General features: G+C 36.2%; 1 protein-coding gene across 1 annotated transcript in view; it reads left to right on the top strand.

Moving 5' to 3' along the window:
* The window catches only part of LOC108358752 (uncharacterized), a 181,723-nt gene that overhangs the window by 86,873 nt on the left and 78,869 nt on the right, over positions 1–15,981 (top strand). Inside the window, exon 2 of the mRNA XM_017610225.1 lies at positions 9,884–10,064. Coding sequence (XP_017465714.1) covers positions 9,884–10,064 — 181 coding nt within the window. The remainder of the gene's footprint in view (positions 1–9,883; positions 10,065–15,981) is intronic.

Genomic DNA, 15,981 nt, shown 5'->3' with positions numbered 1-15,981 from the left:
ATCGGACTTTAACCACGCCCACTTCCCATATAACGGTAATTTCCAGAAATACGAAAACTGCGATATTTTAGTAACTACTGAAGATAATTCACTCAAAATTGATATTTACAATAATTTTTAGACGAAAAATAAGAATATTATAAATTTTTGGAAAATGGGCGTAGCCACGCCCACTTATGGTTACATGTGTATATCTTGGTAACCGCTGCACCAATTTCTTCCAAACTTGGCACAGTTGTTGGCCTTCGCATAACATACCAAATGGCCGAAAATTTTTAAAATCGCTCAATAACCACGCCTACTTCCCATATAACGGTAATTTTCAGAAATACGAAAACTGCGATATTTTAGTAACTACTGAAGATTATTCACTCAAAATTGATATTTACAATAATTTTTAGACGAAAAATAAGAATATTATAAATTTTTGGAAAATGGGCGTAGCCACGCCCACTTATGGTTACATGTGTATATCTTGGTAACCGCTGCACCAATTTCTTCCAAACTTGGCACAGTTGTTGGCCTTCGCATAACATACCAAATGGCCGAAAATTTTTAAAATCGCTCAATAACCACGCCTACTTCCCATATAACGGTAATTTTCAGAAATACGAAAACTGCGATATTTTAGTAACTACTGAAGATAATTCACTCAAAATTGAAATTTACAACAATTTTTAGACGAAAAATAAGAATGTTATAAATTTTTCGAAAATGGGCGTAGCCACGCCCACTTATGGTTACATGTGTATATCTTGGTAACCGCTGCACCAATTTCTTCCAAACTTGGCACAGTTGTTGGCCTTGGTACACCATACCAAATGGCCGAAAATCTTTTAATTCTGACAATAACCACGCCGACATCCCATACGACGGTAATTTAGAGAAATACAAAATCTTCGATAAATCAGTAAATATTGAAGCTAATTTATTCAAAATTGATGCTTGCAACAATTCTTTACCAAGAAATACGTTTATGGTAAAATTTTGGAAAATGGGCGTGGCACCGCCCACTTATGATCACATATAAGTATATCGGTAACCGTTCTACCAATTTGTACCAAACTCGGTGTGGTTATTGTGCTTGCCACATTGAAATCGGACTAAAATTACGGCCGGTTTTCATATAACGGTAAATTTCAGAAATGCTCGAAACTTCAATATTTCGAAATTGAAGGACGCCAATTTACCAAAATTGATACACCCCGGCTTAACATCTAGCGGTAGGTTTCGAAAAGGTGAAGAAACATATATTTAATACTTGCGCCGGGTATTTAATGTTCGGCTCCGCCCGAACTTAGACTTTCTTAATTGTTTTATATATAGTACAGATAACAAGAATACATATATAGCATTCTGTGGAAACATACCCAATTTGCCAAACGACGCACATAGGGGTATTTGTACGATTTAGGCGGCCAAAAACCAATTTGACAAAACTTAAAAGAAAACTTAAAAAATTAGTCACTTTCGGTAGAGAACATTCCAAATAATATTTCCCAGTCCCCCTCACTTTTCTAACTTGCTAATCGAACGCTCACTGTTGACCGGAAACAGAATATTCTAACGCTGCTTATAAATAAATTTTCGCTCTCTAGAAAGATCGTGACGGTTTTAAGTTAATATTTTGATTACTGCATCATATTATTAAAAAGTAGTGATGGATCCGCATACAGTCGGTAATAATGCATTTAAGGCAAATTTTTTTTTTATAATTTCATTAAGCAAACGTTCAATTTAAATGTAACGAAAATAGCGGTTTTCAGCGAGTATTTTTTTTGTTAATTTTTGTGAATATTAAGGAATTTGTTGTATCTCCGGAAGAGATCGCGTTATTATTCTTTGTTCAATTGAAAGCTTAGAAATTTGGCTAATATAGTGTGAAAAGACTGCCCGCAGAAAATGGCAGATAAGTGGTATTTCTTAACTTAGAAAATGTATTAAGGAAAAATCTAAAAACGCAACTAGTATACAGTAACACTACTTTAGATCTGTTTTAACACTAAAATAAACTTTTTAGATGAATTTGAGGCCGCTGAACTAGAATATGAATCCATTTAATGTAAAAGTAAATAGTTTTCGAAATATTAGCCAAGGCCATGTTTTCTAGGACCTTCCGGTCCTGTTGCTAGAAATCTGCGGGATTGTAAGGCGAACTCAACTGTGTTATATATATCGCAATAAACACTTGTTTTCCTTTACATTGGTGTTATATAAGTGATGATTAAAGAAATAGTTTTGGGTATACAAGCGTTTAAATTTAGATAAATGTCAATTTAGATAAATCTACGATATTTCAGCAAATATTGTATCCAAATTGTTAAAAATTAGTATGTAAAGTAAAATTTTGGAACAAAATAGGATCATTATTAAATTTTTAGAAAATGGGTGTGGCCCCGCCACTTATGATGAAATGCTGTATCTCAGTATCCGCTTCACTAATCCGCACCAAACTCGGTATGATCTTTGCTTAGGCTATATCTAGCATAACTGCCAAAAATTCTTGTAATCGGGCGATAATCACGGCCCCTTCCCATAATTTACAGAAACGCGAAAACTGCGATAAATCAATAACTACTGAAGCTAATTCACTCTAAATCGATTCTTGGAATAACCTATTAGCATTAAATAAAATTATTATAACTTTTGGATAATGGGCGTGGCGCCGTGCACTTTTGACCACAAATGTATATCTCGGTAACCGATTTATTAATTTGTACCAAACTCGGTGCACTTGGTATGGAAAAGCAATGCGTTGAAAATACGAAAACTCCGATATTTCTGTAATTGAGGATGCTTGAGTAAATTCCAAGTTAATACCTACAAAATTCTCTTAACAATAAATAAGAATGTTATTATTACAAAAATGTAGTTTTATTACATTGGGTGCGTTCGAGCTACCTAATAATTACCGCAATATTGCAGATTTGTTGCTTTCCGGATAACATGTTGCTGATGCTCAACTTAAACTTTTCTAAAATGTTGCAGAAGTTGCGCAGTAAAAATTTTTATGTTGCTTTTGATTTGCCAATGATGAGTAACTGATTGTCAAAATTTTATTCGCCCAAATTGTCGCGTAGAACGTGATACTCTTTCATAAAAGAGTAACACTGTCGCATTAATTGCACGTCGAATACACCCATTTCTTACCTATACTGTGGTACATATTTGAATTATTTAATTCCTTTAATTAAAGTTGAATTTGATTTTTTAAACCCTGGAAGGTTCCTTAGAGATAAAGCCTTTTCAAACCCATTTCCATTGATACCCATATTGCAGCAATTCATTTAACTAATTGAACAAAATTTTTTAACAGGTGGCAACTCTGTTAAGTTTTTACCTATATTTACATGATTTTAAATATTTGCAATTCTATACGTCATAACACGTCTTTTCTAAACAATTTGAATTGAAATATTCATAAAAATAATTTTGGCCGCATAAATCGGCTAAATACCCCTATGTGCGACGTCGTAACGACTTGTTTGGTGAACAATTTGTTCGCCGGTGAACTCGCCGTCTGATGAAAAGCACAGTTCGCCGGCGGGTCGCAAAAACGACTCCCCTGCAGCCCGCAAAAACGATATACTTTCTTTGCCTTCACTGATACAAAAATATTGTATTGGGAGCTCTGCCAACGCTGTGCACCACTGATGTATATCCGTATATATGTAACCCCAGCACCCGGATTCCAACTTTCGCTATCGCTAAAATGCTAAAATCTGCTAAAACGCCTAAGCTAAAATTATATCCGAATTTTTGGCGAACTCCGAAGATCGCGATTCTGTCCACCCTATCGCTAAAAATTGCTTAGCCTAAATTTTAGTACTTTATCCGGCCGCCAGGAGCGCTGTGCAGCAACGGCAGCTGTCAAATTTTGTTTTGATTTTAACAGTGATAAATAGTGAAAATAGGAGTAGGTACAACTTTTCAATAATTTTGAACTATTTATTATAAATTCATATAACTTATTAATGAAATTAATAAAGTACAATCGAAGAGTTTTGGATTGCAAATTAAATAAAGTGTTTGCAAAGTGATAACAAGTCGGTTAATTAAGCATTTTGTTGCAGCCATAAATACAGAAAACTGCTGTAATGCTATTCATGAAAACCAGCAATAAATATAAATCTTAATTCACTATACAAGCCATTATATATATTATATTGCTAGCCATTATTTACTAAACCACACACCCAATGGTTTCTTGGAAGGACCATGGTCATATTTTATGAACAATGGTGTGGTTACTGCAAACACACGGAGCCAATTTTCGGGCAAGTTGCTCTGGAACTACATGGCCTGAATATACGAGCACGAAAACTTCTTTGTACACGATTTTCGTATTTACCGCGTGAAATGAAAATTCGTTCCTATCCAACAATAATGTTTATTAAAGGCAGTGCAAAGGATTTTTTAATGGTGATCGCATCAAAAATAGTTGGTTGACTTTTTTCTGTTTCCATCCTTCACGGTCTTTAATGGCTCCTCCACACGCGCTTAGTTTCTGGGCAAGATGGTTCCACTGCTCCAGAAAACGTTGCACCCGGTGTCATTCACGAATTTAAAAAAAGGGAACTTAAACGATTTCATTTACGAGAAAATATTTTCCATACCTGTCATGAGCAAATTCCCTGTGTTCTTCCAAATATTGAACAAGCCTATATTTTTACTCATTTGCACCCATCTACTGTTGCAGTTTTCCATTTTTAATATGAATTTCTACCATTTTTATTTAATGGAGTATTTTAAACAAACAACTATCTAAATATTACCTGTTTTTTGTTGATTTACTGTTTTAGCACCGAATATTTGTCGTCGTCAAATTTGCAGGCTTTTAAGCGAAAAAGAAGTATTTTTAGCGATGGAAAAAATGCTGGAATCGCCATTTTAGGTGTTTGAGCTGTCAAAAACAGTTCACTCACTTTATCCGGGTTCATTTTGTTTATCGCTAAAATTTGTCAAAAAATGAGCCAAAACTGGCGATTTTTAGAGTTGCATTTTCATGATACAATCGCGAAAATCGCTGAAAATTGCTAAAATTCATTTAGCACTTTTTGGCGTTGGAGTTTTAGCGATAGCGAATGTTGGAATCCGGGTGCAGGTCTCCATTTTCTACTAAATGTGTCTTAACATCGGTCAAATTTCTCTTTTAACTTTGTCCCCTAACATATCACCTTCAAAATGGCATCAAACCAATCACACCAATCTGTACCCAATGTAGATGGCGCGGCAAGATGAATACTGAGTTGTCAAACTACGAAATGACAGCTGATGTTAAGACAGCGATGGTAAAAAATTCGGCAAGACAGATATGGTTTAACAGTGGAAATTTTCATACTCCACCTGACATTTCTGTCACACCACAGCTTTTTTAACAGAATAGTAGAAGGGGGAGTCGTGGGGTAAGCTCTAAGACCATAGTACAGTAAATTAAAATTTTTGTAACGATGCTAGAACACTTTTCAGGCTTATATATTTAATACCAAATTATTTCATGAACAAATTTTTGCGTAGAACGCTGAAACCATGTCGCAAACGGTCTGCAATGGCCTTTCAATATCCGGTTAACACAAACCGGAGGCAAACGCTTCGGTTAAATACATTGACTGGTTTATCGATCCCATGTTTAATGCATGATGTCGAAGATGTCGATAATGATCTTTAACTGGGAGGTAGTGATAACCACACATTGAAAAAACGGCGCCTATGCAGCGTTTTTGTTGCATTTAAAATGCAACATTAAGCGCTTTCAAACATATGTTTTTCGAAGAGTGTTCATGCTATCGCATTTAGCAAATGTACATTTACGCGAGTTCCAAATCGTATGCTTTTGACAAACAGCCGTGTTCCAGACGCTTACTCAGATCCGTATCTATCACGATCAATCCTCACGGAGAAGATAATGTGCGAAAAACCCTACTGAAAAGGAAAAAATAATTTGTAAAGAAAAAATTCAATACAAATATATGAATTGTTTTAACCATAACCAAAAATTTGTTTGTGAATATATTCAATTGCCGGTGCTGTCAATTAAAATTTCCTCACTTAAATACGAAACAAAACAAACAGAGTTGACCACAAGTTGATCCAGATTTCTATCAGCATCACATCGATGTTGAATTTGAGTAACTTTTCTTTATCCAAATAATGTAAAATAATAAATGAGATCTCGATCGGCGATCACTGAAACGCAGCTAGCCACTGTATACGCGAAAAAGAAATGTTGCCACTTTTTCCATTAAACCATGTTCGAATTGTGGGAATTTTTGTCAGACTAAAAAGAATCGGATGTTGGTATAACACTGAGTGAAGCGATGCGGAAATTGCCTACGGCAGATATTTGAGCACTTATGTCTTTTCAATGCTACAGGGTAGTACGCCACCATTACCTTTGATAAAGAGATTCTAGAGAGAGAGAGTTCACTGAGGGGGAATGCTGGTTTAATTCCAGCACTGAGCCCGCACTCGTACATTGTCGAATCTTCACTGATGGCTCCAAAACTGACTCAGAGTCAGGATCTGGAGTATTTTTCGAAGTTAATGTGGATAAGCTTCACTCTTTCTCTTGGGGAATATGCTTCGGTCTTCCAGGCTGAGGTATTTGCAATTCCCAAAGCCATAGACTTCGTGGTGGAGAGGAAGGAGTTTACGTGTCTACAGGTACAGCCAAACTACACTTAAAGAATTGGCCAGCCCTCTATCGAAGTACTTCCAAACTAGTTCGGCAATGCTAGTGGCGACTAAATTATGTTGGTAAAGATAACGAGCTTGCTTTACTCTGGGTACCGGGCAACTCGGGAGTGCCTGGAAATGAGACATCTGACCCTTTGGCCACAGTTGGGTTAGACCAGGTATTCTTCGATCCGCAGCCAGTTATAGCACTCCCCAATTCGACCATCGAAGCCACCATCAGAGGCCTGGTGGATACTTCGCTGAGCAATGACTGGGAGCCATTGATTGGATGCAGGTGGGCAAAACTCATGTTGCCTTCAATCTCAGAAGGTCTATCTAGTTTTTTCCTGATAGGCGTAAATGACCACTCCATTTGCCCATACTGCTTTGAAGAGGATAAGACGGTGGAACATTTTTTGAGCTCCTTGCTTGCTTGTTTGTTTATCATCGATTTGTCTAGATTCGGGTTTTTCTATTTTGCCAGTTTCTGAATTTGAAGTTTGGCGCAAAAGCTTAGCAGTTTTGTTGTTTCAAGTTTTGTGTTTTAAAAATGCGAATGACTCATTTTTATCGCAGCGATAAATATAAAAATGATGCCATCAACACAAATAAACTATTTGACAAATACATCACAATGTGATTCGGCGTAGCCAGAATGAAATTTAGGGGGGGGCTCGACCCTATTAAGCTGGCATTTCAGGGTACTATTTTATATATATATACGGAAAATTTGAAAGTTAGGGGGGGGCGGGGATGCTCGAGAACCCCCCCTGCCCCTACCTGGCTACGCCCATGCATCACATACAAACTCTTAAAAAATATATCTCCTCAGTGCGAAATAGTTCTTTCATGGCTTTACGAGCTCTGTTTTTTATAACTTGCAAGTGTGTAATCACACAAGAAAATATTTTATTATTATTTTTACAACTCCGAATTTAGTTTTTGAACCCACCCGCGATGCAAAATTACATCGTTTGATTTAATCTTCATATTTTTTGATGAGCTTTGGGAATATATTAGAAATGAGCATCAGGGGGTCCACCGAAACCAGTAAAGTTTTGAAAGGGGTCTACGATAAAAATAAGTTTGGGAACCTCTGATTTAGATTCTTAATGCAGAAATGGTGTTGCATTTAGGTGACGATTTTTGTATGGATAAATGTACATTTAGAGTAGCATTTAGAGCTAAATGCGCTAAATGTGCTTTTACGCGTTAGCAAAAACAGCCCATTAGGGTAGTTTTCGCCATCTCTAGTTAACACTAATGTGCAGTTAAACATCGTTATTGACGTTACCTACTCTATTATATGCATGGCAGTAGCGCTCTATGAGCAGACATGCCATACGGAGTTATACCGCGCGGTACCATACCGCTGCTGCTTAAGCAAGACTTTATAATGAAAACAGCTCCTATAAAGGTTTAATTTTGTTGCTGTAAATAGAAAAGTTCTTCAAATCTAATGTCTATTTTAAACAGAAGTATTTTCACCTAAGCTAAGAGCCGGTTGTTCAAGGTCTGGTTATCACCAGTACTTCATTATCGACGATTTCGACGTCATGCATATAACATATGATATATTGTATCATTCTTGGGATAGTTCAGCTCGAAAAAGCAGATAATCTGGTCATAAGTGTGTCACTAAACAAAAAGAGATATACAATATTGTGACATTTATAAGTGCAGCAGTCTACCGGATATCCGAATCCGGCTCTTATATTTTACATGGTATCCGGAATCCGGTTATCCGGCAGAATCTCAATCCGGCACATCCCTAATAATAACTAAGCGGGATTATGCACCATTTAGCGGTTTCCTGCTGTATATGCATATTCAAATGTATGTATGTAAAAATTTATATGTACATGTATATGTACCCTGTGGGGAAAATCTCTAGTTCTGAACTAGCGCGCTTCTAGTACATTTAGACCCAGTACTGGTTCGCGATAAATCTCTTTTGCATGCAAACAACTGGCGAATTTAACATGGCGATGTCCTAGGAAGTGTCAATTGCCCCCGCTGCATCCCTTTTTCGATAGTTCCGAACTAGTCCTAAATTCTACAGTTCCGAACCAGTTCTAAAATCGACAGACGAAAGAAACAAGTATGTATTATGGAACTAGAAATTTGATTCACTAGCCCGCGGTTTCCTTGCAGGGTATGTATGTATTCGAATGTTTTGCATTTAGGTACACAATCAAAAAATCAATTACGTATTGACTTAGCATAAAAATGCTATAATAAGGGTGTCCCACACGGTGCAGCGAACAAAGGTGGCGCCGTCAGTGGTACCGCTACTTTGGTTTTGCCGATTTTGACAGTTGTGGTAACTTGTAAATAAACCTTTGTTTACAAATCAGCGACAAAGAGAATTTTAAATATAAGTGGAAAATCAGTTTAAATTGTGTTAATTTGCAATTTGTGAGTGCTTTTTGAGTTGAAGACGGTTTAAAAACTAATAGAATGAAGTGCCCTGTGCTAAATTTCGACAGCCGTCAAGATGCGAGATGCGTAGATGCAACTGTAGCGCTGCGACGAATCGCTGCATTTTGTATACATAGGGCGCGGTAAAGCCGTTCTCGAAATGTATCTATATTATTATATTGCCAGCATTTCGTCACAATCACTTCGCTTCTGCTCCAAGAATCCTCCTTTAGCAAGTTAACTAAATAATCCCGCTGGGATCCTGCCGCAGTTTGCTGCATCAGCCTTAATTGCAAAGCAATGGAGTGCACTAAAATGTTTGCTGCAGAAGCTTCGATTGCAAAGCAATCGAGTGCACTAACGTTCACTATTCTCTAATAGATTATGTGAAAATGCAATATTTTCGCATTTAGCAAAATTAAAACACGTTTTTCGCTGTAAAGTGAACCGTTTAAGCAGTTTCAATTCGTTCTTCTTTTCGCTCTATTCTTTGTTTACTTGTGGTACACAAATGTCAACGGCCAGGACGGCGCAATCTTGTATTCTATCATTCTTGGGTGTCCCATAATTGAGGCTCATTTGCACACTGTACTATTCCAGACATAACCCTAACCTATGTACTTTATGATTAAATAACTAAAAGGAAAATGAAATTGTAAAAACATCTTTCCTTTCCATTTATTTAAAATCTTACGTAAATTATGGACCACCGTTTAAGGCTATAAGCAGTGTGGTACAACTACGAAATTTCAGCATAAAACCGTTATTAACTCTTTCATATTTTCAGATATTACGAAACGGGATCCATTAAGCCACGGGCGATAGGTGGCTCAAAACCACGTGTCGCCACAACACCTGTCGTACAAAAAATAGCTGATTACAAGCGGGAATGTCCGAGCATTTTCGCATGGGAGATTCGAGATCGATTATTGTCGGAGCAAGTTTGCAATAGCGATAATATACCAAGTGTAAGTATAGTGTATGTATGGGTGAGTGTGTGCGCGTCAATAGCTACCTTGCAGGGAAAGCTACCAGTTTTTTTTTATATTTTTTATTTAGTCTACAGAAAAATGTTTTCATTACAGACAATTGAGATAAAAAGATTTAGAATATTTAAGTATGTGTGATACATTACAGAGTGAAATAATTATAAATATTAACTTGTAAAGATAATAATGATATACAATAGCAATTTGGGTAGCTGGCGAGGCCTTGTCTCCAGTCTACTTTTGTGTGCGGCGGGCGGAAAGACCTAGTTTCCGCTCCGCGCTGTTTACAGGCCGTTGATCATGGTCGGAAAGGCCGAGCTTCCGATCCCTGCTCGTATTGTCCTACGCGGTCGCGGAAATATACGAAGCCGTTACAATTGTATTAAGCAGTCATAGATGTTGTGTAATTTTTTCGTTCACGGTATTAATTTATTTAGTTAAATTGTTAAGCAAAGTTTTCTTTATTACAAAAAGGGATTCAGATTTGTCAAAGCAATCATAATGCTTGTTAAAATCTTGGCATAAACACCGAAAAGCATCATGCATTTCAAAGTTTGATTTACAAATACTCAACACAATAGGTTTAAAATGTCTCGTGGATCTTGTGGGAATACAAAAATTTATCTCACTCAGTAAAAAGGGACTACTGATCCCGTTCATTAATTTAATTAAAAAACGAACACCAAGCATCTCTCTACGACTCTGAAGCGTCGGCAAATCTATAAGCTTCAGGCGATCCTTGTAGGGTGGGAGATTTTTAGACGAGTCCCAACATAAATTTTTGAGGGCAAATAACAGGAACTGTTTCTGCACTGATTCGAGCCTGTCACTATGAATTTGATAGCTAGGATTCCATACTATAGATGCATACTCCAAAATCGGTCTAACTAGAGAGGTAAAGAGAACTTTAGTGACATAAGGATCGTTGAACTCCTTGGCCCAGCGCTTAAGAAAAGCCAACAATCCTCTAGCCCTAATCACGCAGGAGTTTATGTGAGACTTGAATTCTAGTTTCGGATCCATAGTTACACCTAGGTCAATGAAATTGGTCACTTGCTCAACATTGTGGTCAGATATCATATACGAATTTGGGTAGAAAGATTTTCTAGAGAAAGTAATGATTTTACACTTTTTCAAATTGAGTGACATGGAAAATGCAGGTTAGGTCAGCGTGCAAATGCTCCCTATCTTCTGCAGTACTAATGTACTTAAAGAGCTTAACATCATCAGCGTACATTAAGCATTTCGAGTAATTCAACACCTTAGGAAGGTCATTTATAAATAAAATAAACAAGACGGGACCAATATGGCTGCCCTGAGGTACGCCGGATGTGACATGTATTGGCNGTTTCGAGTAATTCAACACCTTAGGAAGGAAAAAAATTCTGAATAAAAACTTGAAAAAAGCTGAAACTTTGCAGATTTTTTATAATTTTTGCACAAAGTTTGAACTGTGGATTTATATTGTGTTAGTGATATAATGAGCTATGCAAAAATAATAAACAAAAGAAAAACAGCCAATATCGATCAAAATGTTGATGACTTAATCAGCTGATCACAAGTGTATGTATAAAAGGATTTTTATATTAACGATCTCAAACGAGTTTAAAATAGTGGTATTCACCAAATTGTTGTCAATGTCGTTGCTTGAGCTCATCTGCTGTTTTGCCAGAGTGCCAGGGCACTTGCTGACTTTGGTGAATACCACTAATGAATCTTAAATGTGCTCTGTCGAAATGACATTTTAATATACCTTACGTACATATGTACCTTTGTATATAATAAAAGTTTAATAAGAACAATTCTGCGTGCGTACATGGAAAAGAAGTTTTTGGGTAGGAAATGACGTTTTTTCAGACCAAGAGGGACGTTTTCTCATGCCAAAAACATGGCAACACTGCTGTGAATAACTCAGTGAGAGGGGAGACAGACCAGTATGTTTGCATGTATGTATTTATAAAATATAAAAAAAAAAATATTATTGGTTCAAAAATGGTGGGTAGGCACTGTGGCCAATGGTAAAGTTCGTTTACCAGCTCTGCACGGATGTAAGCCATGCAGAGTCCGCAAAATGCTCCGGAAGCAGTGTCCGGAGGATGCACCAGACTAGGCTGAGCATACTTTGAAGTGCTATCTAATCAAAACTTTAGAAAGTTCAATTACATGCAGCAGTACATAGCATGTATTTAGGCGCCTGGTGTTAGCAGACACGCCTAAACACCCTGCCTGACATGAAAATTTTCTCCGCGATAAGGCTAGTAGCCATTTCTAACAGATTTTGAGTCGTTTAGTCTAAAATGGAAGCATATGTATATTAGACTACATCACCAAAAAAAGTTGCGGTTTTTCTGCCGGGATTACAATATCTATTATATTCTAAGACGTCCACCAACATATTTCGGAAAAATGTGAAGATTTAAGCGAGCTGGACCGATTTGAAAATACCTCCAAAAATTAAGTTTTTTATGAATAAAAATAGTTTCTTAAAATATTTTTTGAAAAAAGTCCCCTCAGATGACAAAACAGATTAGGCTTAAAAAATCTGCATAAACATTTTTAAAAATCTTTTCAACGGATTCGTAATAATGAGATATTTGATGCTGGTTTTTTACTTTTTCCAAAGATTGATTTACGAAAAACTTGAATAACTGGGCNTATTTTTTGAAAAAAGTCCCCTCAGATGACAAAACAGATTAGGCTTAAAAAATCTGCATAAACATTTTTAAAAATCTTTTCAACGGATTCGTAATAATGAGATATTTGATGCTGGTTTTTTACTTTTTCCAAAGATTGATTTACGAAAAACTTGAATAACTGGGCCAAAACTATTCTGGATATACTTATGGGATCTTGGTAGAAAGATATTTTCCCACTGTTATTTATGTGCAAAAAAAGTCATTCGTGTCCCAAATTTTTTTTTCACATACCAACACATCTTACTTAATTCAACTTAGAATGATGTTTGTTCATCCTACCTCTCTCTTTCATACTTTGAATGAGCTTATTAGCAAATAAATAAAAAGTTTGAGAAAATACCTTTCCAATGATACCTCCCGCGTCTAAATCGGAAGAGTTTAGGTTCAGTTATTCAAGTTTCTCTCATACCAATCTTTGAAAAAAGTTAAAAAACAGCATCAAAAATCTCGTTATTACGGTTCCGTTCAGAGTTTTATTTTATTTCTTTTAAATATTTTTATGGACATTTCTTAAGCTTAAACCGTTTTGTCATTTGAGGGGATTTTTTCGAAAAACATCTTTATCATCCATTTTTGGAGGTATTTTCAAATCGGTCCAGTTCGCTTAAATCTTAATATTTTCCGAAATATTTTCGTGGACGTCTTAAAATATAATAGATTTTATAATTCCAATGGAAAAACAGTAACGATTTTTTTTATGGGGAGTGATGCAGTCTAATGTATATATTTGAATTTTAAGAAAACAAGGCAAATAGTAAAATCGGCTAAAAAGAGCTAATTTTTTTGCAAAACAGCTAACAAACTGGCTGCCGGCTAATCCGACCGGCTAAATATAACCGGAAAACGGCTAAAATGGCGACACTGGTTGTGAACCAGAATGCTACCAGTTTGCGTTTCAGCCCAACTAGTTCACGTTGTATCCTTTTTTAATGTTAGCGACTGGAATTTTTAACATGGCGGTGTCATAGGAGATGCCAATTGTCCGCTCCTGCATCAGCACGCTACCAGTAGAAATACTAGTAGCATCATACCAGTTGACGGGATAGACTGCCTATTCATTCCCCGTGAAAATCATAAGTATGTCATTCGCGGCGCTGCAACAGTGGCAATGGTCGACAGAGTAAAGCTTTAGCACGCCAAATCAAGAGATCCGAGTTCGAATCTCAGTAAGCGAATCTTTTTTATATTTATTTTTTATTTATATCTCTTGTAATTTTTAATCTTATTGTTTTAAAAAGAACAACAAATTATTTGTTTTAATTTTTTATGGTATTTGAGTATTTATAGGGAATTTACATGATTCAACTTTCACAGGCGATTAGTTGTACCAAAAGTTGAACGAAAGTAGGCAGCCGACCAACTTCATTGAAAGCGATTAATTGAAAGGCCGTTTACACCAGGCGATTGTTGCTTTCACCTAAAAATTGCCTGTAAATTCCCTATTAGGTTTTTTCCAAATGAAATTAAATGTATGTACAATTTTTATTTTATATTTAAATTTAAATAATTATTTAAATTAATTTACTTACTTTACTTTAACAACCTCCACGCGCACTCGAACCTGAGATCTCAGAACCAGAATCGGTAGTCTTCTCTCGGCGCCACAGCCGACATTTGTAATGAAAGCAATTAACCGCATTTTAGTTTTGGTTGTGGATATGCAAAGACAGATGTCACTGATCGCATAAGTTGTTCGAAATTGCCGAAGTAGTAGGCCGTCGCTTTAGCGCATACTAGTTAACGAACTAGTATTTATACTGCCTGGTTTGGAATTTCACTGCGGAGGACAGTAGTGCGATTCACTAACTTTTAACAATGCGAATTGTCGAGTTGTCAGCTAACAATTTTTGTTGTTTGCAGTAACGATTGTGCGATTCACTAACTGTGCTGTCGCTACTGTGCACAAATCCGTTGCCTATACCAAGGCGCTCGTGTGTGCACAAAGTTGACAAGTATTTTATATGGCAAAAAAAGCGCTACACCATCCGCAAAAAAATATAAAAAATCAACGGTAACTTTTAGCGACTTGAAACTTGCACTTTATCAGACTAAAAGTGAACGGGCTACAAAACTGTATACCCGAAAGTCTTATAAAGGTCCTGAATAAAAAGTTCGAAATATTTATGAAAATATTTTTAAGTTTGATTTATTTTTGGGAATTTTGTGCAAGCTTTGAAACTTTTATTTATGTGGTTTCTGTTATATAGTAGACGGAACTATTAAAAATAAAATTATTGAAAATAAATAAATACACATAAGTAGCAAACAATATAATTTTGAATTTTTCTGCCATATTTTGCTCGCAGCTGTAAATAAAAAGTTAACAAAAAACATTCAACATGAAAAATATTGTTAATACTAGCGGTACCCCGGTGTGCTTCTCTACACCAAATATTGAAAAATATTGAAAAATTAATAAAAAATCCTGCTCGCCGTACTTCCTTTTGCTGGAAGTGCTCCTCAACATTTTGCGATCTTCTTTGCGATAACATCATGTTCGCAAGACGCGTACGTCGGCCTATATTTGAACGACTGGATCGTGGCATTTTATTCAATAGCGAACGAAAAACTCAATGCATAGGAACGAATTCGATAAATCGTATGGTAAACGCACAAATGAAATTCACAATCGACAGTAAAAGAGCACTTGAAAAAACTTCATTCGAAGCCAAAGAACACAACACAGCCACAATTTTCCACAATGGTTTTGTTCACTATAAATCAATGAGGAGAAATACCTGCATGGAAAATTTCCAGTGTACTCAAACTTTTCATACGAAACGCTGCAACAAATTTGTGCAAAAATATTGAAATTGACGAAATAATAAAATGAAATATGAATTAAGAACTATATTAAACACACGTGTTGATTCTCCAAAGTCCAAAATAAAAAGACCAAGGTACACCACCTTTTCGATAATACGATGAAATGACAGATATGTTGTGTTGTGGTGACTTTCATTCCATTGGCTCTACAAAATCCCTATTGAAAAACTTGCAGCCATGTTTATACTTGACTTAATTTATCCGAAGAAAAAATAAACACAGCACATTATAGCAACAATTTTTCACTATGTTTTCGATTTTTCATGTATGTGCTGTTGTACCATATACGTGGTTCATGTGACAGACATAAACTGTCATATATCATGAACCGCTGGACCGACTTCGGGCCCACTTCACATAACCCATCTGCATGA

Source organism: Rhagoletis zephyria, unplaced genomic scaffold, assembly GCF_001687245.7.
Source record: "Rhagoletis zephyria isolate East Lansing unplaced genomic scaffold, Rhagoletis_zephyria_1.1 Rzeph_scaffold_00292, whole genome shotgun sequence".
Taxonomy (NCBI): Eukaryota; Metazoa; Arthropoda; class Insecta; order Diptera; family Tephritidae; genus Rhagoletis; species Rhagoletis zephyria.
This window is presented reverse-complemented; position numbering and strand designations above follow the sequence as displayed.